The sequence below is a fragment of the Opisthocomus hoazin genome, chromosome 1 (assembly GCF_030867145.1).
Source record: "Opisthocomus hoazin isolate bOpiHoa1 chromosome 1, bOpiHoa1.hap1, whole genome shotgun sequence".
NCBI classification, from domain to species: Eukaryota; Metazoa; Chordata; class Aves; order Opisthocomiformes; family Opisthocomidae; genus Opisthocomus; species Opisthocomus hoazin.
This window is the reverse complement of record NC_134414.1, coordinates 69,374,685-69,395,296: the sequence shown is the minus strand read 5'-3', so window position 1 is coordinate 69,395,296 and position 20,612 is coordinate 69,374,685. Positions and strand designations below refer to the sequence as shown.

At 37.4% G+C, this 20,612-nt stretch overlaps 1 protein-coding gene across 5 annotated transcripts in view; it reads right to left on the bottom strand.

Annotated features, from left to right (window-relative positions):
- MYO16 (myosin XVI) overlaps window positions 1-20,612 on the bottom strand; it is a 411,384-nt gene that overhangs the window by 50,276 nt on the left and 340,496 nt on the right. For 4 of the 5 annotated variants that reach the window (XM_075424696.1, XM_075424706.1, XM_075424665.1 and 1 more), the window contains 4 exons: window positions 18,600-18,699; window positions 12,919-12,951; window positions 6,466-6,562; window positions 1,263-1,509 (listed from right to left, as the gene is read on the bottom strand). In XM_075424696.1, coding sequence (XP_075280811.1) covers window positions 1,263-1,509; window positions 6,466-6,562; window positions 12,919-12,951; window positions 18,600-18,699 — 477 coding nt within the window. The remainder of the gene's footprint in view (window positions 1-1,262; window positions 1,510-6,465; window positions 6,563-12,918; window positions 12,952-18,599; window positions 18,700-20,612) is intronic. The other variant, XM_075424685.1, reaches the window with a different exon arrangement.

Here is a 20,612-nt window from a genome sequence, read left to right as displayed (position 1 = left end):
ATGATGTTACATTTAGTTATTTCAGCCACAGTTTTGGAGTTTTACTTATTCCAATTTTTTCCTTTTCTTTAGCTATTTCAAAATGTATTGAGAAATGATGTTTATCAGCTGCTTCCAACAAACTGATTTCTAACAAAAATGTCTCTAATATTTTATTCCTCCAAAAATCAAAAAGTTGAAAACATTTGAAAACAGTGGTAATGTTTAGATAGAAGATGTCTATACCACCATTTAACAAACAAATCCCTAAGCATTTGTGTTATTAAATTGTATTTCTGCATGGCAAATCACCAGCAGAGCTGGAATTCATACACAGGATACAGCCAGCTGCCCATGTAGAAAATGAAATAGCTAAAGATGAAAGCATGGTGCTCAGTGGATAATTTGTTTTCACTGTAATGTTTAATTACAGTCTTTCCTACAACGGCATTTCCTTCAATATGTAATCACTGGGATATTTGAAGCTAATTAAGCAGATGCACTGCCATTTTCAGTTTAATAAAAGTCACTGACAAAAGCAATGAAAGCAAAGGGAGTTGTTCTGGATGAAATTTAAGTTCCTATGGAAAAAATAAACATTTATATGTCCAGCAAGTTATAGACACATTCCTGCTATAGACACATACTGCAAATGCTACCTCTGCCCATTCAGGTGTCCAAGAGAAAAGAGATTAGGGGCTCAGTTCCTAGAGAAAGGCTCTCCAGCTTTTGCTGGATTTGTAAAATAGGCACTCCTAAAAACTCTGATGGGAGTTAAACAAAAAATATCTACCTATTTTTAAATAAGAGGAAAGAATCCTCCTCATAATCAGTCTATCTAGTTCAATGCTTAATCAGGATTTCTTAGCCTGGACTTTACTGTATTTTAATGCCTTCCTAGCTGTTTTTCATGCCAATGTTGAAATTTTAAGTTAGAGGAATTTTTCTTTTGTTTGTCAGGTTTGATGAAAGTTTAACTATAATCTATTTCTCTTAGAATCAAAAAATATTTCTGTAAAAAATAAATGACTCTGAGACTTGAGTGAGCTCCGGTACAGTTCAGTGTCCCCTGAATAGGCTATAAGGGGTGTCCTTAAGTTTCCAGACTTCTTTTCCTGATATACAGAAAAAAAATAGTGTCTAACAGCAATTTGGGTTAAATATACACTTAAGAATCTTCTTGTAATTCCTCAGTCATTTCAGTGACTTTGTAAGCAGGGAAGGAAGCCACTAAAACTGAATAAATGCTTTAATTCTTCACAGTAGATGTTTCCCCGTCTTACCTTTTGTGGCCTTCTTCTGGTCTGTTTCTAGCCTCTAGCTTTTCCCTGTGGTAAGCAGCATTCATCTCACTGCGGAGCCGGTCATTTTCCCGAGCAATGTCAGAAGCATTTTGAATGACCAAGGCATCATATGTTTTCAATCCCATATCCTCAGCACTCTGCAAGAAGCTTTTGATTGAGGTGACCTCTTGCTGTTTGATGCTCATCTTCTGTAGCAACCGCTGGCGAGCTAAAAATCCTCTTACAACTACCATAACAGCAGGAAAAATTATGGACCAAAGAAAGACAATTAATTAATTAGTGAATAACTTGATATTACTGTGTGTTCTGCTTTAAACATGAGCAAATAAGCTCAGTCAACTTCTCACACAAAGAAAGAAAGAAATGTGATGGCATATAAGTAACATACAAAAATGGAACTCTTTCTGTTTTCTACTGTCAGTGCTTAGAACAAAGCAGTGACAGTAAATTCATTCACAAATTTGAGCTATTGCAACTCAAAATGTTTACTTTCACTGAACGTTATTTTCTATTACCTTACAACCGAAAACTTGGATGTATGCTACAGATTGTGAAAGCATATGTTTACGCTGCAAAGGTCAAAACACCATTTATTTCAAAATAAAACTCTGAATAAATGATTGTTGCATTGAATGCAGTAGGAGTTAAATGATTATTTGCTTTTGGTCAACTTAAAAATACGCTTTAAATATTTCGGTGTACCCCAAAAAAATCAAAACAGGCACAAGATATTTTAATGACACTTGTAGACCTTTTGTTGCTCATTTCCTTTCAGAAAAAACAATTAGATTAATTTAATGCAAATTTCTCAAGTGTATCTGTCACATCATGTCTGCATTTTTCAGTTTAAACGTTTCATCTGCATTGCATCAGCTTTATGTATCTATTAGGCCTATTTTTCATACTCTTTGTCACCTTCATGTTGGGAGATTTTGGTGTATCTCCTTTAATAGCTTTCTGTATTACTTTCCTAACCATGTACATTCATTACACCAAATTCTGCTCAACCTAAATACCACCTAGTGCCCTGAATTTTCAGAAGTACCCAGCTGATCAGAAACACAAGGTACAGGGACCTCTGTTGCCACGACGAATTCAGCACTAAATTAGTCACTCCACCTGCAACAGGGTGGTATTAGTATTCTCCGAGAGTATATTTTGGCTTAGAAGGAAGTAATACGCTAGCTAAAGGCGCCTCATTTGTGTCTTGTTGGGTTTTTTTTTTGAAGTTTCACAACATCCTGATTCTTTCCAGATCTGAAATAACTGCTGTGTACCTCACAGGGAAGAACCTGGTTTAGAATAATTTACCTGTTGCCTAAAATATTGGTGATTTTCACTACATCAGCTTGCATGTATCAAAAATAGGTTGAACTTCATCATTGCTTATTACGGTTACTCTCATTCTGCTCACTGAAAGTTTTTCACAAGTGAAGTCAGTAGGCAATAGCTTGTATTAGCTGTTGGTTTGAGTCTGGGGGGAAATACTGAAAATGCTAATATTGAGACTGGAAGATAAAAAAATGCTAAAATGCATTAGGCCTTTTTAACAATGTAATTAAGTTGCAGTCTTAGGAACACTTCAGAACAACATCAAATGACAGAGTCAAACTGCATTAATCTAAAGAAAAAATGTAAACAGAGAAAAACACAATCAGTCTTCTATGAATGTAAAATGTTATTAAATAAAATCAACAGCTAAAACAGAGGGCATTGTAAAGTATTTTCTACCACCTTCTATGTCCCTGTTTAGATATCAAAAATAAGATTTTTTTCAGGGATGCTCTGTGGCCAGCTGATGAAATATAAGCAAGGTTAATGTTAACACACTAATACTGCTCCTATCCAAAATTCACTGGGTTTGGAAACATTCCAGTTGAGGTACTTTGAGATTATTTATAATGGACAACACTTTTGTACATTTTTATAATCACAGACAGCCATTCCATTTTCTATCCCTTTAGTTACATTCTACAAAATCTGACTTCTTTAAACCCTGAAACATTAATGCACTTACCCAATTTAGTTGAAAAGGAAATTAACAGTACTGTTATTTGTTAACAATTTTATGACAGGATTCACACTGGATATGTGCTTTACTGCGTCTGAATTCATAATGTTGCTGTTGCAAAGGTAATGAATACATGCATGGAACATCATCAGAGTTTACTGCTCACCAGTATGAAACATACAAAAGAGCTTAATAATATTGTTCCCTCACTTAAGTATTTTCTTTCAAATTAGCTGCTGCAGAGCAGACAGGGTATCTAGCAAATGGTTAAGCATCAAATCCTGGATGACTTTGGAAAAAAGCCTGTATTATAAAGTAACATTTCTACAAGTGTATGTATGTACTTTCACCTTGACAGAAAAAAGGGTCGGTAACACCACTAAGGCTGGGTAGGAAACGGAAATACAGAAGTGAGTCCTCTGGTAGGATTGCTGGCAGGCCTCAACGATGCAGAGTAGCCTGCTAGGACGATCCAGTAGAATTACACTCCGTACAGCTAGCTGCAGCATTTACAGACCGTACAGCTACTCTGAACTATGCACTTTCATCAAAATTGAGATGTTTTGAAGAAACATTCAACAAAGTTTTGTCAGGAAGGGTTGGCAGACGGACACCCCTCTTATCTTTTGCACACGTTTTGATGAGCTGAGTGGCTCAGGTTTTCATTAGAAGATGGACATTTCTCTACATTTCCTTCTCTGTGAGAACATTTGAAAGATATTGTCTTCAGTTCAATACAGAACAAAAAAAACCAATTTCATAATCTCAAAAACTGTTATGAAATGAAATTGTCACCTCCTAGACCTTTACTGCTCAGTTTCATCTACTACTGTATGGGTACTAAGAATGTCTTCTGAACTTGCTCCTCATTTACATAGATCTAACATAATTCTCATTTATGCAGATTAAAATAATTGAGGTTGTCACCCACAGGGCAGAGAATATCTACTTCTTCACAGTTCATCTAAGGATAAAGATCAGAATAATCAAAATTCAAGTAGACCATGGACCTGGGCTACGTGAGAAATGTATTAACTATTGTTTATACTATGTATTAAAGTTAATTCCTAATCTACATGAACTCTGATGGAAGAACTTCAGCATGATGGACTTTCTTACAGGTACAAACAATTTTCTCAGTGATGCAATAAGGTCAATACTTTCCATATGTAGTTCTCATACCTATGAAAAAAATATGACAAAGTCCCTAGGTCAAAGACCCATTTTTAAATAAAAAAAGTTTCTACACGTGCTTTCTCTTTAGTTTGACCCCTTTCTTTGCCTGCGTAAGTTAACTTTCAGGATAATAAAAAAAGACTTATCTGGTTTGGTTTGGTTTGATTTGGTTTTGCCCAGATTTGCAGAATAAGGTTAAAAACAGTTAATAATAATTTTGGACAAGACCTGTTTTCCCTTTGAGTAGTCCTTATATAGGTATATGATACTAAATTTTTAGCCTGATACAGAAGTTATTGACTAATTTTGCTATTAGTCAATACATTATCAAGAGAAATTTATCTTCCAAAGCCCTCTGGATGTAAAGGATGAGGGGAGAAAAATGTGGATATGCAGCAGGACTGATATCATTGCTCACTAAGCATGACCATCCCAGTTTAAAAGTCTGTGGGTCACAATTTTAGAATCACACAAGCACAGTGCACAGGTACAGGTATCCTCACTCCCAGTCTGCCACACCTCTTTGGCATGCTAATTATGAAAGTTTGTAATTGTACCTGTTTGCAAAGAGCAGCTTATTTCATGAGCTAGCATAGTCAAGTGGTTGTCTAGCTACACCTTGTTCATACAAGTTCTTGATTTTCTCAGGTTTCTCAGACCATAAAAAAAAATGCAGATGTGTGATTACTTTGATAAAAGCTTTGAACACATAGTTTTGGTGGATATGACTTTTCAAGTTAGCCTAATTAAGGAGGGCTAGAAGCAAAACAAAAGAAATATTGTTGTAAGGAACCAATAAGACCAGTTATCTTCATTCTTCAGGCAGGGTTTGGCAGACATCTGTTCTCTTACCTCTGCACAACATGGACATATCTGAGGATGTTTTACATTTTGGTGTAGGGTTATATTAAAGCACTCCATTTTCAAATTGGATTCTGAAAGGCAAACATTTCCTTTCTTTGATAAGTCACCACGAGAAGGGAAAGAGGATAAATCACTATTGTGTTTCTAATGTGAATACAACAGGGTGATTTGCACAAAAAATCGGGCACAAGTTATACACTCAGCTGAACTGTGGCCTGTGTTAACTGTCACTCTCTCTTCCTGAACTGCCATGATTTTGATTCCACTTGCTTCAAGTTTTCGCTTGGTTTCCTCTTTTTCACTATACCCTTACAGTGAAGGAAAGATAGTTAAAATGAAAGGGGTTTATACATTCTTAAGTTTGCAATAATACGTATCTGACTGAAAAAAACTCGAAGATAAATCTTTGTCTTTTCAATTTCCTTTAAAAAGGTGATAATGGGAGTTGTTGCAGACATCAGCCAATTAAGTAAATAATGCACTGTATTAAGGAAGCATCTTCTAACAAAGCAATATTCACATTTTCAGCAGTTACTTGAGATTTTGATAGGAAATGGAACAGAAGTAACAGGAAATCAGGAGGCAGTGGATAATACCTCCTTTTAAAAATGTGCCAAAAAATGTCAGTGTGACCTTAGTAAAAATGCAGGCATAAAGGGGGGGGAAATGCCTAAACAAAAAAAAATGAGGACTGTCAAATATGAAAGCTGTAAGACAAGGGGAAAAATAAAGACAACTAAACATATTAAATCATTAGCTTTATATTCACTATTCACTGTGGATATATTTGAGCAGATAGCTATTTTGTATTACTGCTACTCTATTTGATTTGCAACAAGAAGTTAAAGGTGATATTAATGCCTTGAGAAATCACTGAACATAATTTAAAAAGAAAATATTCAAGTTTTCCTAAGTTTTAATTACAGCCAACAGTTTCACAGACAGAAAGTGCAAGCATCATCAAAGTTAGTATCATTTTAAGAAATCTGTATCACTAGTTAGCTGGAAAAATGTCTGCAGGGAAATGTATAAAATACAACTACTCAAAGAGGAGAAAAATTTTTTTTGTTATGCAATATTCTGCTCAGTGTACAAAATGACAGCTCAGGAATATTTTTCTGTAATTGTTACCTTTTTGGCAGGTTATAATTTTTTTCTGAAGCTGAAGGCACAAATCATTGAGATGGTCAGCTTGCCAGTACTTCAGAAACACTTTTCGGACTCCTATCTAGAATACAAACAGCAGGGAAACCTTCACCATCAACAAAAAAGGCCAAAACGATGACAGGTAAATAACTATAATATGTATACAATCCAGCTAAGGGTTGAGATGAGATCTGCAATTTAAGGACAGTACAATGCCAATATACGTACAGAGAGGTAGTATCACTTGGTTGAATAAAAGCTGTGTTTGGAAAAGATGAGTAAGTGGTCAGATACACACTACCCCTGCAGTTCCAAAAGCATCCAGAGAAGATACAAAAATCTTCAAGTTAAGTAAAAGTTAAAAAAAAACCCAAAATATTCTGAATGTAATTATGCTAATTTATTAGACAAGGTAATAGAAAATAAGCTTTAGCTTTTCTAAAACAGGGGGATGTTGGCAAGGAGAAAGGTGACAAGCCATATAACCGTGTGGAGCAGAAAATGGCAACAGATAGCTGCCATCTGTGGAACAGGAAGAATTTAGACTGAGTTGGAGGGTGGGAAAAACTCACTGCTATTAGTGAGAATGATTCCTAATGTCCAGTAAAATCAGGAATTGTAGTTCCCAGGCTTGCCTGCTGAAGCTGTGCCGCAGGTCTCCTTTTAGAATCACGCCTAAGAAGTCACAGGGAGAGGGACTCCTTTGTAAAAAATACTCTCCTAAGTATTGATTAAGTGTATGCGCTTATTTTCCTGCTGACTAATTGCTTGATTTAACTCATTTAGTTCTCGGGGGTCGTAATAACAATCATTAGATGTTCTTCCCCTTTACAGAAAAAATTAGCTAGTTAGACCAAAAGAAAACACATTCCTTTTGATACCTTCTGAACATGCTGAAACAATCCTTAAAATTTCTTTTCTGTATAATCTTCAAAAGCATTCCTTTCTAATAGCCTTACAAAAATCCCCAAACCACACACAACCTAGCTACTCTAAAAACAGTACGTAACTAAAAAAAAAGGATAAAAATGACTTTTCTTCTACCATCTTCTTCCCAGGAATCCTGGAGAAGAAACTTTCCTTCACTTTCTGGAAATAAAAGGACCAGTCCCAGAGAACTGTGCTATTCAGTGAAGAATATAGCTTCTGTTTAGCTATTAGTTTTGTATGGCTAATAGGCATACTGATTAATTAATACATCTGGCTGAAATTGAAGAAATTAATTCAAACTTTTTTTTGTCTGCAGCTCACAAGCTCATTCTCTTCTCCTTGCACCACCCTGCTCTACTGTTCTGTTTTTCAGTGTAGATCTGGGAGACAGGTATCAGCAGGGAGATTGTCACATCCTTTCAACTAACTATTTTTTAAACCAAACACTGTTGCCAGATGAATACCACCAGTAGTGATGAACTACAGAAAGCCAGGACATACACACCATGTCTAAACTCCATTAAAAAAAAAATCAGAAATGATTGGGGCACATTTTTGTCCCTTGGCTTCCCTCCTCTCTAGAGAAAAGCTATTTCGAAGCAAATGTTTTAAAAAGTCTCTAATTTTGACGTTTGAACAGACAGACGATGACGGTGCAACTCTTAGTCAAAATCAGATGCACTCAAATGGCAAAATTACAATGCTCTCTAAATTTTTTTTCCTTTAGTATCTCTTTTCCCAATAAGTAGGCTTTTTTGTTTTATTGCAAAGTGTGTGAAGGCAAGGTGATACAAAACACATTTTACTTGTCTTGCTATTGTAGAAACTCATAAATAGGGAATTGCCTTTCTTTGCATAGTGAAAAATGCCTGGAACAGCTATTTTAGACAACTGTGCAGCTACAGAAATACTAGTATAGCTTAGCTATTCCAGAGCAGCTCCTCTATTCAGACCATCTAGTCTGGCATACTCCTTCTGCTTACAAATTGTAGTTATTATTCCAAAACAATATTACCTTTTCCTAGATCCTATTTCTACAATGGTAGCTACTCCAGTAAAATCATAGAATCATAGATTAGTTCAGGTTGGAAGGGACTTTTGAAGCTCATCTTGTCCAACACCCCTGCAACAATGTCTTTGTATTTACTTAATAGATTATCTCAAGTGATGCCTTCCAGTTTTTAACTTCATATTAACCTGAGGCAATCTCACTGAGATCTCATTGTGCTGTTATATGCTGCTGTTAGGGAGATACTCTCATCCTAATTTTCTTGACCTGTGACTTCCAACAAAAATTTTCACTTTCCTTCTTGTGCTTTCAAAATTCTCTCTTTGCCTGTTTGTCTTAGCCCTGTGACTTCCTTCTTCATCCATTATCTGTTCTGGAATCTGTTTCTTTACAAGGGCTTGCTAAATTTCCTTAGGAATCTTTCCTTTTGTCCCCACTTCTTTTCCTCCTTGTTTCATCAAAAAGTTCTAGGAAAAAGAGGTCAACGGCTTTCTTCTTCAGTTTAAATTTGCTTATCTTTTAGGCATCTAATCCTATACCATGAACAAGCAAACTTTTCATGTTTTCCCAGCAAACCATGTCAATTTTGTCCTCTCTTCCCATGAAGTATTCTGTTTTCATGCCTTCAGCTTTCCCCCAGGATACCAGAACTTCACCCTGACTCCTTCCACCACATCCACTCTGTCACTGAACCCTGCAAATTCTGTAATACTTGCGCATCAAACATCCATCTTGTCAAAACACAAATTGAAGTTTCCTTATTACTAGCTTTGGCTACTAACCCCTCCATCTTCCTGCTCACATCACCTTAAATCCAGAATACTTCTAGAAGAATAACTGAATTATTATTCATATGGTTAACTGTAATTAAATTATCATGTAGTTATTATAATTACCATTAGTATCTCAGTAGCTCTCAGACAACCAAAGCCGGGACACCAACATTTAATAAAATCACATTCTTCTGCTATGATTACATTTTCTCTTTATACTCCACTTCTCCTTTTCACAAACCCTCTGCATCACATTAGAGCCTTTTATTCCCCCTCTGTCTCAGGCCTATGCCAAATCATCCACATTTTCCTCGTTTCTGCCTCTTTCCCTATATTCCTCAAAATTCTTGTTTCTCCCCTTACTTCCTCACTGGAAGTGTCCAGGATATTCCTGTCTACTAGGGCAATATTATGGTATTTTGACAGTAGAAAAGAGGATGAAAAGTTACATTTTGAAACTTTGAAAAAGCCCTGATTACCTGCAATGCCCGTGGCAAAATTATCAACCCCATTCTCATTTATTCTCATAATTCACATCTAGTCCAAACTTCAAATGTGTAACTTCACTAAAAATTGAGTTGCAATTTATTTTGCAGTGTGCAGTCACAAAAACATGGTCAAAACAACTGCTCAAGCTTATGGTCAGTGTAGCTACACATGTCTGGTATTGCAGAGTCACAAAGCCAGCTAGATGACATGCAAAGCATTAGCACTCTTTTCTCCCATCCTACACCCTAGGAACAATACAAATGGAGTTATTGTGGCAGCACTTACGCTAAGCACTTCATTAGCAGAAGCCTGCTATAATTTTTAAGTGAGTGAAGAAATACAAAATGTCAATACAAATTCATTTTTACATTCAGATAAAAGCTATTTATAGATTTTTACATCATATGCTAGGCCTGTTGAGAGCAGAGCTCTAGACAGAAGGATGTATAGAAGAAACTGCTATAACACATTTGATTACGTTAGTACGGCTGGAGATCTGTGTTGCTCAGTCTTTGAACTAAATCTGATACCTTCTAAAGCTGACCGAGAACAAGCTAGTCTCACTGCTCTCTGTACAGTTCTAGTGTTCAGTGAAAGCAATAATGCTGAAAAATGTTGGAATTTCCTATGCCAGATAACAAAACAGTTATTGAGGCTGCCACCTGTCTTCTCTCTAATCACAAAATGTTTCCTGCCTGCCTAGGGGAAAAAAAGGTTAAAATGTTCTTCCACTAAAGTACTCAATTTTCAATACTTTCTGGACTACAAAGTGCTCTCATCTGAGTCTGAAATTTTAATGTCATTCAGACTCCTGTAAAAGTAAACCATCTGTGAATTACAGTCACAGTTATTTTAATTAGAAAAGCATTAGGGTTTTAAATGTTATTTTTCAAAATGACACATTTTTTAAAGATTAAGTAAAATTGTCATTGATGACTACCAAAGCTCCAATTACAGCTACAGGACTCCTTTTTATTTTTTTTCCCTGGGAAGAAGAAGAAAGAATGGGAGGGAGCTGTTCTTGCTCTTTCTTCTTCTTTTTTTTTTTTATTATTACAGAAATGGTGTAGGATGTAGAAGTACAGACATTCAAAACTATGGAATGGATGCTGAGATGGTGTGTAGGTGGCACGGAGGCAGTATTAGCTCATACTTAATAGGTGTCAAGGGAATCTGTAAAGCTGTTCTTCCGTCTAAAAAAGGAAATTTGTGGGAGTGCTGTGTGTTTCTGGCAGTACTTTCAAAATAGCTACCTACAAAAGACAGAGAACTATAATCTAATGATATTTTACACAATGACACACATTTTCACAGTGCATTAATGAAATGTAGAAAAAAGCTTAAAACTATTGTAAAATGTGTCTTTTGCAGTGTACATGTCTGCAAAAATATTATAACGACAAACACATTTACAGGTTACTGATCTTTTACATGGACTGAAATTTTTTTTTTAATGTGACTCTCTCTATTTGTTAGCTTTTCTTCACACATTTTAAGACTCCTCCTTTGTCTTCGACAAACTACAGACCTTGCACCATGGTGCATACTGAACAAACCCATAGTTTAGCATCGCTCATGTATGGCCTTAATGTAAAGTATGCAAGTAGTCCAGTATTCATACAGGTGACATTAAGCATTTACGCAAGCACTTGTCAGGAGCTGGACTTAAGGGAGAAAAACTGTCATTCAGGTCTCTGGGAAAGGACAGAAAAATGGTCGTTCCTTTTCCAAAAACTGTACAAAACTCATAGCTCTGCATTTGTGAAGCAACGAAAAGGACTGCCCTAAGGGAAAGGGAATCAGGAAATATAACATGCATGTAAGAAATACTCAGTGCAGGAAACCCTACTCCAGTTTTATCTCATGGGATCTCTGTACTTACTGGACCTATCATTCTAGTCTTTCAAAATTTCAGAAATAGACACAGCACCAAAAGAAACAATATGAAAGTGTCTCTCCGTGTGAACTGAGAAATATACGCAACAGGCAACAGCAACGGCAGGGAAAGTAAACCCTGAGGTAGGAGACTGGAAAACTAAACACACACAAATAAGCAATGAACACCGGGACCGAGTATGAAGTGAAGTATCTAGAAAAGAAAAAAAGGAGAAAAAAACAAAAGAGAAGTGTCAAGAGAGATACAAATGCAAGTCAGGCGGGGGGTAGGAGGAAGGAGGGAAGAGAGGGAGGAAGAGAGAGGTGGAGAGAGAAAAAGATGGAATCCAGATTTGAGAGACTGAGAGATATGGATGCAAAAGATATCAGAAAGAAAGTAAAGAGTTTGCAAGACTAGTAATCATAAGGCAACCCTGAAAGGTGGACGGAGAGAGGGAGGAATATATTCCAGAAGGAAAAAAAGATAGAAATTGAAACCAAAAATAGACCTCTGTGTTGAAAGACTGAGAGCTTGTGAGAGTTCTGAGGTCCAAGTGAACCATCCATCCTATTCTCTGTCCTAGGACGGACTTCTGTTGTGTGGCACAAAATAGTTGCTGAGAAAGCTTACAGATGGTGGCTGGAGCAGGCCAGCCTTTGGTAGTACTGGTGAGGTCCACTCTGTGTTGATTACTGCTACTAGCAAACTATTTCCAAAAATATAATGGGATGATATAACGGGACAAAGTAATTTTGCTGACATAATTCAAAGTATGAGGGAAATATAGACACTGGTGTTTAACCATTTACTGTCCATCTGGAAACTCCTTCTGAGATTTTTTTTTTAAATATGATCTTCACAATTTTATTAATTTTAAAATTGCCTAAAAGAAAATTGACTCTTAAAATAAGATATTCAAAACAGAAAAGAATATTGACATCCAGCACATTTAAAATTACTAATTGATAAATAAACTGGCATACAGTTTATGAGTACTCAAAGTTATCCTATTCAAGGGGAAAAAAAGAGTTAAGAATCCCTTATACATTACTTTGCTTGCAAAGTACTCTAGTGATCTATTATAGTGTGTACAAAGTAACATGTATTTCAATATAGCATAACCACTTTCATATTAAGCCAAAATAAACAGTTCTGTTTAAAAAATCACTTAAAAGTCTCTCTGAACTAAGCACACAATTTGTATACGTATGATTTCATATACTTCTGCTCATTTCTCTGATTTAATCATATGTCACTTACATGCTATACTCGTCTATTTAATCATAAATATATTTTTCCCAGAAAGGACTCGTGGATGCTAATCTAGTATATTAATACATTGAAATAAAAAAAATACTTACAGACAGCTGTATCAAATCCAATAAATGAAACACCTGTAGGTCAATAATGAAATATGGTTCTCATTGTGACTGGTAAGAACTGTAGATGAGATTCTTCATTTTCTTTCTGCAGTTCTAGAAGTGCTAGAAGAATTTAAAATCTCTAGACGGACTTCTGGGATTTCCCTTCGTTGATGACTTATTTTCTGTTTTAACATTCTTTTTGAGTGGAAGAATTTTAATAATTCAGCTCCACACTGGCAAGGATGATTTCTCCAGAAACACTGAAGGCTCCTGAAACAACTCTAGCAGTGTCTGCAGCTGTAAAAATGTGAACTGTCACCAACAATGTCTATCTCATGCAACTACTGATTTTGGTTTGGAGTTTCATAAAAAAATTCGAACTGACTTCCCTGTACTGCTTATTTCAGCACCAAGATGTGTGGTGTGGTCGACACGCTGGAGGGAAGGGATGCCATCCACAGGGACCGTAACAGGCTTGAGAGATGGGCCTGTGCGACCCCCATGAAGTTCAACAAGGCCAAATGCAAGGTCCTGCACACGGGTCAGGGCAATCCCAAGCACAAACACAGGCTGGGCGGAGACTGGATTGAGAGCAGCCCTGCCGAGAAGGACTTGAGGGTGCTGGTTGACAAGAAGCTCAATGTGACCTGGCAATGAGCGCTCACAGCCCAGAGAGCCAACCATATCCTGGGCTGCATCAAGAGAAGTGTGGCCAGCAGGACAAGGGAGGTGATTCTGCCCCTCTATCCTGCTCTGGTGAGACCCCACCTGGAGTCCTGCATCCAGCTGTGGAGCTCTGAGCACAGGCAAGACATGGACCTGGTGGAGCAGGTCCAGAGGAGGCCACAAAAATGGTCAGAGGGCTGGAGTACCTCTCCTATGACGAAAGGCTGAGAGAGTTGGGGCTGTTCAGCCTGGAGAAGAGAAGGCTCCAGGGAGACCTTATTGCAGCATTTCAGTACTTAAAGGAGCTTTTAACAAAGATAGGGACAGACTTTTTAGTAGGGCCTCTTGTGATAGGACAAGGGGTAATGGTTTTAAACTAAAAGAGGGTAGATTTAGACAAGATATAAGGAAGAAGTTCTTCACTTAGAGTGTGGTGAGGCACTGGGACAGATTGCCCAGAGAAGTTGTGGATTCCCCCTCCTTGGCAGTGTTCAAGGCCAGGTTGAATGGGGCTTTGAGCAACCTGATTTAGTGGAAGGTGTCCCTGCCCATGACACAGGGGTTGGAACTGGATGACCTTTAAAGGTCCCTTCCAACCCAAACCATTCGATGATTCTGTGATCCTATATTTGATGAGTTAAGACTTAAGGCTTGTCGCACTCTTTCTGAAAAGTGATCTCTTGTGTTCAGAATTCATGGCTACTGATAAGAAAGAATCATTGTGGATTAGAAGGAAGCTAAAAATTGGAAAGATAAAGTAAGACAAAGCTTCTATTAGACATTTTTAAGGATTCCTATCTTGTAACTAGACAAACATTTCTAGCAGTCAAAGGCTGAAAGAGTCACTTTTAGTGAAGTCTGGCCTTTGCTTGTATTTAACAGCTGCACTGTATAGCAAAAGCAAATTAAATTTATGTTTTGTTTTACTTCTGGTATAACACAAGTTGTGTGCATTTTGGCAAGCTCCATCTGAAGTAACTGAGAAGGGTTAATTGCAGACCAGTGACCTTAGCTAAACAAAATGTAAAGCTCCGAGTTTTGATTAGAACCCTCAGTAAGCTATGAGCTAAGTCTCCTTTACTGAATTTATGTTTTCAAGCTTAGCAGTGTGAGGAATGATAATCCAAACAAGTGAAAGTTTCCTTATGTCAGTAAAAAAAGCCAAGGACTGTTTGTGCCTTGCACTTCTCCCAAAGCAGGATAATGCTTGCAAGCTAGTCATGCTATTGGTGTCGTAGGCTTTGCTTAGTTAATACATCACTGCGTAACAATAAATGAACACAGCACTGAAAATGTGAACTTCCTAGTGTAAAAGCCTTCAGATGTTCTGGAGGGCAGGAGAGTCTTCTGCTTTACACAGAGCAGCCAGTACTTCCACTTAGTTTGACTCTAAACTTACTACATATCATCTTGCTCTTTCTAACATTAATAGCAAAACTCTCACTGACTTCTCCAGGGGTTAAACATGTCTATTACTTTCACTCTGTCTGGAGTAGGAATGCTTTGTTTTGATTTAGAAACCTGATTTTCTCTTACATCGGGTGTGCTTAAAAATCACAGCAAGTAGCTAAGCTTGTCATGATCAAGTATATATTTAAGCTGAAATAACACCTTATCTAGGCTGTGCACAGAGTTACGATGCAAAAACTGCCTTTCATTAATAGCTCTGTACTTTTATAATTTCAGTAGTTAAGCTAAGTGCATGACTGAAACTGCATAGTATGCCAGCTCCAGTGAAACAGCTATTTTATTGTCCTAGGTTAGTTATCTCTAGCTCCACTTACCCAAGTAACAGCAACATTTCATAAATCTATCAACACTTCCCTAATAAATACTTTCTTCTAACACAGAAGCTGCTAAATTGAGCACCAGACATTGGCTAGCTGATAGTGTTTGCTCTTATGCCTTACTAAACAGTAGAAAATAAACAAAAATTGGATTCTGGTATTGGATCTTCTGCACTTGTTCTCCATTTTCAAACAGACTGCAGTACTTACAAGAGGAGAAAGAACTTGTTCTGTGAGTAGGCTCTGGGTTTGTTGTTTTGTCGGTTAATAAAACACTCTCCAAACACAACTTACGTAAGAAAGAAAAGATAAATCGTCAAGTAAGAAATAAATATGAAGGAACCATTTTCTTTACTAATTTTTGGAGTCTCACTCAGAGATTTACTTTCACCTACCCCAAATTAATATCACCTTTCACAAACTAGGATAGTGAAGGTACATTACCAGAAGTAGGTTAAATAGTGTCATCCAGATTCACTCAACTATAAAGTCCAGATCTTTATTTTTCTCCCTCTGCTGTGGAGTTTATTGGCCACCTCATCCTTTGCTGATGACATATAAGCAGGAGGTTGATTTCAGATGTGTGTTGCTTTCTCCTAAACTTCATCACCTTTGATGCCGATATTTTAGCTATCTATTTTTCTGGTCAATTTATCTACCTCAATCTGCAACAGCTCTTCAGGGAAGTGCAGGCAACAGTGCTGGGGAAGACATTTTTTGACTTTTTCATGAACCCCTGCATCAAATAGATTTTCAGTTCCAGCAGTGACTCATTTGAAGTAGTTACTGCTGGCAACAGTGGCTGAATAAACTAGTTATATGTGTAACCCCCTACTTCTTGGATGATTTTTAGTGATGTACTACAGATGACTCCTTTCCTCTGGCTTTGCTAGCAGACATCATCCCGGGTTCCTAATTTCTCTTTTCCTTCCCTTTCTTCCCCCTCCTTCTCCCTTTTACTTTTTTTCTTCTTTTTCAGAGGCCTCTCCTGTAAAAGCAGAGAGAAGGGCACCCATGACAACTGCAGATTGTATAAGCTTCCTCATTTAGATTGTTATTTAAAGTTCAACTTTCATGATTAGTCAAGTGAATCAAAAAGATAATTGAGAGAGAGAGATTATGTGTCACAGACATTAGTCACTACTGCTGATAGCTGGGTGTATGTTTTTTTATCACCTATATAAAACATGTTGGTGTAAAACTTGTATTCACTGGGCACTTGTCTGTAAGAATTTGTCTGGACTTAGAATGAATTTTCTCCTAGATTTTTCTTCCACGATTATCATCTTTCCATCTATTTGTCATAGTTCTCTGTGGCTTGAAGAAAGCGTAAGGAGAAAGTCACTCATTTTTTCAGACCTTGTTCCTTTCAGCTTGGGCTGTTGCCATGTACTTCTTAGTCACTGAGTGACAACGGTATAACCTAGTTTTGCATACCTGACTTTTCCTGGTGTTAATGAGATTCTGGAGTCAGAACCCCTAAAATCTGTTGGAGATTGCAAGCTTCAGTCCCCTGCATGACAGAGGGATTCTGTTTTGCAATTTTCTTTTTACGTTTTTGTCTTTTAAGGGTTCAGGTTTGTTTTTAAACACCAATCACTACAGAATCACTATTCTGGAGCTGTAGGCTTTCACTGATGGCCAATTCCTTTTTTTTGCGTTATAATGCTGTTACTGGCTCCTGGGGAAATAAACACCATAGGCACCATGCTCTGTGTTTTGTGACTAGAGCACAATATGCAATCCCTGTTACACAGCTTTTGCCCAATGTCGAGCTTATAGCCCCACACAAGTTCTGAAGGTTAGTGGTACTCTCATCTCCAGGTACTTGTAAGTGAAATTACAGATTCTAGATATTAATGACTGTTTTCTATAGGGAACCTTGTGTCAAGGATGCAGAAAATACACCAGAGCTAATTTAAGAAACCTGCGTAGGGAAAGAAGTCTATTTTAATATTGTTATCTTTTTTAGGGTCCTTCCTTTGCTCTTTGCTATTGAGGGAATGGGGCTATACATGCCCACTACTTACTTTAGTGACTAAAAAGAGACTTCAACATTATTTCGACCAAAGAAAAATCTTGTGTGTCCAACTGCAGATAATCATGCATGTGTGCTCCCAGCTTAGTGGGGGGCTACTTTTTTTCCTGTTATAACTAAGGAATCTGGGCCACTGAGAAACACCCACAGCACAAAGTGCAAACATAGTCCTTGTTCTTCGTAAACAGTTACAGAAACTTTTTCTGGGCTTCATAATGCTTAGAGGTCATACAGGAATTAGAAGACCTATATTAATCCCTTCCTTTAAACTATTCTCAAAGAAGCCTCTAGGAGTGCCATAGCCACTGTCCAGTCCCCAGACTTCATACCTGTCCCTGACACAGGTCTGGATGCTCTCTTGCAGAACAGATTTCAGTCTTCCTAGGCTGGTAAAAGACCTTAATCTGAAGCTCACGCCACCTGGGAGAATGCTCTACAGATTAAGTCAAAGAAAGGTTCCTTTCTGTACAATAGTTTATGTAGTGTGCAGGGAAACACTGTTTTCTTTAGAAATTGCATATATTAAATAAATCACTCCTGATCAATTACAAAGGAGATGATTGAGTACTCTGGACAAATGGAGACACCCATCTTGCAATCCTCATGCTGGTGAGGATTAACGAGGATATAAATAGGGTAAGGAGATGGGATAGGAAGTTGAGAGCTTCCTGTTCAGTATTCGGCTTATCATTTTTTATTTTACTTGATGTATAGCAATCCTAGATACTTTGGTCTATCTCTGAATCAGCATGCTGGCACCTACAAAGGCACTGACTGGACGGGAAGTCCTAAGAAGCTGTTTTGGGTCTCCTCTGTTATGACATTATAGCATTTAGTCTAGGATTTTACATAAAGGAAATGTGTAGGGTTTTTTGTAATTCAGAAATCACTCAACCATTAAAATATGTACACCAGGTATCTTTAAAAACCTGGATACAAATTTATATAGTACACATGCTTAATTGAAATATTTTCCTTCCCATAAGAATAGACTGATTTTTTGACACAATGTTCACAGCTACTCATATGGTAGAAAACTCAGAAAATCAGTTTGATTCTATCCCAAAGCATATATTAAATGTCAAAGGAATATACTGCTGCAAAGGATCTGGTGGCTTGCCACAATGGAAATGACTCAGCTAGCTTGTTTAAAGAATGATATTTTAATTGCTTTGTAGATCACAAACCTGCCAGCCTTGTAATTTACACTGCTGAAGAACAAGACGACATCTCTCCTTGGCAGACAACTTCTTCTCTCCTGCTGCTGTATCAGCCAAATCTTTATACCTAGAAAAATCAGCAGAAGTAGAGTTACTCTAGTGTTGACCTGACTGACGTCTTTGCAGACATTGTCAGTTTTCCTTTGACTCTCAAATCTTTAATATCTGAACTGGAAGCTTACGATTCTGGTAAGGGTGAAGAAAACAGGAAGGCGAATCACTTTAAATCTCTTTTCCTATTAGACATGTCCTTGGTTAACAACAGTGTGGGATAAGCAATGCCTAAAACCCAGATTTGCTTCCTGTCAGTTCTTTGGATGCCTCACTGAAAATCAATGCAGAAAGAATGCAAAGCCTCACCATCTTATGTCACTGGTACTGAACTGGGTCACTGAAAGGAGGGAAATATTTTTTCAGTATGTGTCATATGACATATGCCTATTAAGGAGTAATTCATAAGAAAGTGACATTGATAAAAATGTTTTCCATCAGTGTGAAATATTTTTTTCTTCATTGTGAACAAAAAGTCTTTGGACTTTAAAGAACTTGATCAGTTTATACTATTGGAAAGAAGATCAAGAGAAGACGATTACAGCATCGAGTACCTTCAAAGACAGAAAATGCTAGATATTAAAGGGCTCTTTGATGTACCAGGTAAAAGAACTAATGTAGGAAACTTATGTCATACAAAGTCAAATAAAGTATAAAATTCAAATTTTAGCTGTGGACTTATTACAACATGTAACCAAAGAAAGTGATGAATTTCAAACATCTTGATGCTTCATATTATTACTATACTTTATTGAAGGTATTCCTCCATCTAGATCTGACTGTATGAAATGAGCGGGAATGCTTTTCCATTACAAAAAGCCAGTTTTTGAAAAGGAAAGATTTTGCAAATGTGTCACTTTTGATTAAACTCCCAATGAAACAGAGGTAAGCTTTGAAGTTTGCATGCTAACTACATTTCCTGACATTTTATTTATTTCGTTCTTTGACAACTGAATTCACCTGTAGCTCTGGTGCAGCCCAAAACTGTGCTGTCCTGGGACCACTCACACAGACCATTGCAGGCAAAGCTGCAGAGCTGCAATGGCACCAGGGACATCAATGGTCCCAGGAGCTGGAACAACATCTGCAGCTCTGAGGCCAGATCTCACCCAGACTTCTAGTTTCCTGGAGTTGCACAGACCCTTGGAAATCTCAGCTCCTGCAGTCTGGAAATGTTCTCTGGTCTGGTAGCATTCCTGCTGAGGACTCCATGGCTAAATCTATGCTCGTAAATGAAATGTGAGAGGGATTATTTCGCTGGCATAGAAGCCATCTGGCAAAAACCCATCCTGTCTATTTATTAAGTATTCCACTATGTTCTGTTAAACTCTTGCCACCTTCCAACAGAGTGTAGCCGCATATAAGCTGCCTCCTGGAACTGGTCACTAGCCTCTCTTAATTCCCAAATTGTGCCCAGGAATCGTTTGGAGGAATGCTGGTTGGAAGGGTTCTAAACTTCACCAAAGATCCTTTTAGTTAGTCTAACACTCCAGATTAGCAGTAGAAAACTGTGGATCCTACTTTCCAAATAGCTCAACTAGCTGTATGGTCACGGAGACATTTGCTTTATGCATGGCTTGTTTCCATACTTCTATCAACTGGATTTTCTTAGAAATCATGCAGAATCAGAGGTGTTAGAGAGACAACTGCTGGAAAGCTTAGCAAATGCTGATTGAAACAAAGATGATTCAGCATTGACTCACAATGCATGAAGAAACGACTGTAAAAGTGGTCCGTGTGAAACTCACTCACTGCAGAAACTCAAAGAAATAAATTTAATTCCTGAAGCAGAGCCAAATTAAAATTTAAAAGGTTGGAGTTCCAAGATTGAATCAGATTTACTTTAGATCCATGCAAATCACAAACTCAAAACAAGGATAACCAAACATTCTTTACAATCTGTATCGTACAGGAGGACAGACAAAAATG